Source organism: Trichomycterus rosablanca, chromosome 5 (genome assembly GCF_030014385.1).
Source record: "Trichomycterus rosablanca isolate fTriRos1 chromosome 5, fTriRos1.hap1, whole genome shotgun sequence".
NCBI lineage: Eukaryota > Metazoa > Chordata > Actinopteri > Siluriformes > Trichomycteridae > Trichomycterus > Trichomycterus rosablanca.
In genome coordinates, this window is record NC_085992.1 from 11769987 (window position 1) to 11774010 (window position 4024).

General features: G+C 43.1%; 1 protein-coding gene across 1 annotated transcript; it reads right to left on the minus strand.

Moving 5' to 3' along the window:
- Nucleotides 1-1107: 1107 nt before the first annotated feature.
- Nucleotides 1108-3028, minus strand: kcnf1b (potassium voltage-gated channel, subfamily F, member 1b). Its single transcript, XM_062994898.1, has one exon. The coding sequence runs from the start codon at nt 3026-3028 to the stop codon at nt 1634-1636; it is 1395 nt and encodes a 464-aa protein (XP_062850968.1). The 3' UTR covers nt 1108-1633.
- Nucleotides 3029-4024: the final 996 nt, after the last annotated feature.

A 4024-nucleotide genomic window follows, 5' to 3' on the forward strand; every position in this document is an offset into this window, starting at 1 on the left:
TTTGGACCTTACAGCAGTTGGGCACTCACTTTACCAGCTATATGACTTTTTCTGCCCTGCAGTGGACCGATACAAAACGCACCAGTCCAGTCATTTTAAGGGGATCAAGACTGACTCAGGTTAGACCTGCATGACCTTCATGGTTGTAGATGGTTATAAATCAAGTAATTTGACTGACAAAGTGAGTGTGCAAATCCTTCAACCATGAAGTTGCACCCCATTCACTGGTCTAGCATGGTTAATTCAATTATTAATGACTTTTACGTTAATGCTGCAGACAAGCTGGTTAGGACCACACAACCCTTGGGATCTGATACCATGTAAGAAAGAAAAGAGATCCGTATCACTCTACACTACTGACACTATGAACCTCAACAGCTGACCACTTGAAGCAAAACAGATCAGTTTTAAAGCATATTGATATGATTTTTAGAACTAACTGGAGGAATGGAACCTCCAAACCATCTCCCATCAGTTCGTGTTTTAATGATGGTGGTGGATGTTCATGAAATTGTTTACTATTTTTTAAAAAACAAAAAATGTCTATATCTGTACGTAATTTTTTGAGGGATCATATTGATAAGCTGACATGTCAGATAACTTTGTATTGATTTGCATTGACTCTTTCCATGCAGGCGACAAGTGGGGCAAAACCATGACATCAAAATTCTTCCCCTTATGCTCCATCCTCAGTTGCAACACTCACTACAGATCTACAAACGGCTTCTCTGAGATACATTCCCACAACAAATGCCCCCTAAAGGATTCTGTGCAATGTTCAATCTGGAAGAAGTTGTGGACTTGTAAGAAGTGGAAACATTTTGTGGATCGGTAAATCGTTCAAGTCATTTAAGTCGAGAGCCTGTCTGTAAATGGTGCACAAGGGTTAAACTGATTGATTTTATTTTACTGGCGATAGCTGATTCTATGAACAGTGGATCTTGAGAAGAGTCAAGTTTGCATTTGGTTTGAAGTGTTTGGTTTCTGGGTTCTATCCAGCATGGACAATCACAGGCTGAGCAGCAAGCTGATTTAATTAAAGCCAACAACAACAACAAAAATCATTCTGCTGATTACATGTGTTGAATGTTTGTGGCAAATGAGAAATGTTTATTTTATTTTATCTGTTGGTTATGAACAAGAATGGAGCAGTATAAACAGGAATTATTTATTCTGAGGATAAGATTGCTCGGCTAGCATACCTGCATACAGAAAACCATTCTACACATGCGCACACACACACAAATGACTAAATTCTTGAATTTACCTGGGTTGTATCAAGTAATAATAATGAATACTTTCTGCTGAAAGTAAACTAAGAAAAACAAGAGATAAAGGAGGTAAAAGTCCTTCTCATCAGCAGCTACACTACTTTGCCAAAAGTATGTCTACACCCATCTTAATTGCAGATTTTTATTTTTGTCAAATATTAAATTTATTGTTTTACAACATGCAAAACATTGCTAATGGTTGATGGTACACTAAATTAATGACTTTATTAGCAACTCTTGAGCAACGTAAACAATTTTTGCTATTGATATTTTTGTGTATAATATTTAGCACGCTTCATCAGTCAAAGAGTTTAAAGGTACACTAGTCTTGCTACTGTTTTTTATTATGTGGAATACATTTTTTAGGATATGCTCCTCTTCTTGATTATCCTGCGTTCACTTGCTAGGATCTCAATATGTGAGTCAGATCTCGACTCCCTCAACACTCCGCATTTTTCCTCTCTGGGCTTGAGCGTACCTCTCAGCTCCATGAGCTCCAGCTCGTGTCTGGCTGCCGTCTCGAGCACTCTCTGCTTGTTGTAGTAGACAACAAAGTTGTTGATAATGGGGTGGACGGGTAAGGCGATAGCTACGACACCACAAAGAAAGCTAAGTGCTGCATTGCACCTTCCTAGCACTGTCTTTGGATAGACATCGCCGTAGCCTACGGTTGTCATTGTGATTATAGCCCACCAAAAGGAGTGTGGAATGCTGCGGAAGAGAGTTTCTGGGTGGCTGTGCTCTGTGGTATAGCCGAGCGCAGAGAACACGAAGATTCCTACACCCATATAGGTTAGGAGGAGACCCAGCTCAGCAAAACTTCGCCTCAAGGCGTAGGTGAGTGTCTGAAGCCCGGATGAATGGCGGGCTAGCTTTAGGACGCGAGCCACACGCATAACACGGAGTGCCTGAACGGCCCGTTGGACGTCGGTAAGGTCTAAGGCAGCTGTGGCCCCGAGATGTGTCAGGGTTAGGACCAAGTAGAAAGGCGCGATTGCTGATAAGTCCACCATGTTTAGGAATGCCAGGACAAAGCGTGTTTTATCTGGAGCAGCTGCAAACCGAAGTGCATATTCTACAGTAAACCAGCAGATGCAGGCCGTCTCGATGGCGTCGAGCGTCGGATGCTCGGCCACGTTCCCTTCCGCGTCTTGAACCTGCAGCTCCGGGAGGGTCACCAGACACATAACGAGCGAAGACGCAAGAACAAACAAAAAGGACGCTACAGCAATGCCACGTGCAACCCACGAGGACTCAGGTTTCTCCATGAGCCGCCAGAGGAACTTCCGGAAACGTTCGGAACGATTCGCTAAAGGTCCCAAGTCCAAGTCATCCAGGATGGCCTTGACCTTAACTGCAATTTCTGCAAGCTCCTCTTCTTTCTCCTGCAGGAGGCTCTTGCAGCAGTCATCCAAGCAGCTTGAGTCGATCCTCCAGAACTCCATTTCCTTCATGAAACACATGGGACAAATCCCCTTCTTCATATGAACCTCTCCAAAATAATACACTTCCACGATGCACCTGAAAGAATCCGGGTCCCGGTCAAAGTAGAACTCACCCTTTGTAGGTTCATAATCATCACACAGAGAGAAGATGGCATCAAAACCGGGTGTAGTGCAGCGTGCCAGCTCGGCCAGGCGGCTCTCCGGGTAGCGCGCGAGCATATCACTGCACAGCGCGAGCCTCACGCCACCCACGTTCACGCAGATCTGCTTGTCCGCGCGGACGCGGTAACCGGGCTTCGGTAACGTCCACATCTCCGACTTTAAAACCCCGCACAACGACTCGCTTTTCAAAAAAATCCAACTGTTGGACGCATCTGATTGCTGTTTAATAGTAAATGCACCTCAAGGGTGAGCGTGTTACCGGGCTGGATCGCATCCTGATGAGGAAGAAATGCCTTCACTCTCCTCTCAGAGCGCAACTTGGCACCGGAGAGCGCACCGACTGGAGCGAGAGAACGCGCGTGTGGATATAAGTGTGTGTGTGTGTGTGTGTGTGCGCGCGCGCGCTCGAGACCACCCTCCTAACTCCTAAACTACAAATCTGATTCTGACCAAAGTGGAAATAAGTGAGATTTATTCCTGCCTTGTACTCAGTGTTTAAATATGTAAAATGTAATTAATGATAATAACTGAACAGCCAAGTCTGAGTGAGGGAGTGAATTAATGTTGTTTTTATTACTGCTTACATTTAGTTCATGTCACTGTTAATTTTCAATTCTTACAATTCTTAAATTGTTATTACCACTTGCACTGTATATCTGTAACTTTTTATATATTGTCTATTGCTGTTATTATTGTTGTTTTTGTACTTATTTTTATTGTACTTTATTTTTTATTTCTTTATTTTATTTTATGCTTATTTTTTGGCTTAGCTTTGGCAATACGAATGTCCATATTTTGTCATGCCAATAAAGCTTGAGCATGTGAGTGAGTAAGTGAGTGAGTGAGTGAGTGAGTGAGTGAGTGAGTGAGTGAGTGAGTGGAGTAATGAGAGTGAGTGAGTGAGTGAGTGAGTGGAATAATGAGAGTGAGTGAGTGAGTGGATAAATATGCGAGTGAGTGAGTGGATAAATATGCGAGTGAGTGAGTGAGTGAGTGGATAAATATGTGAGTGAGTGAGTGAGAGAGAGTGAGTGAGTGAGTGGATGGATGAATATGCAAGTAAGTGGATGAATATGTGAGAGTGAGTGGATGAATATATAAGTGGATGAATATGTGAGTGAATGAATGTGAGTGAGTGAGTTGATA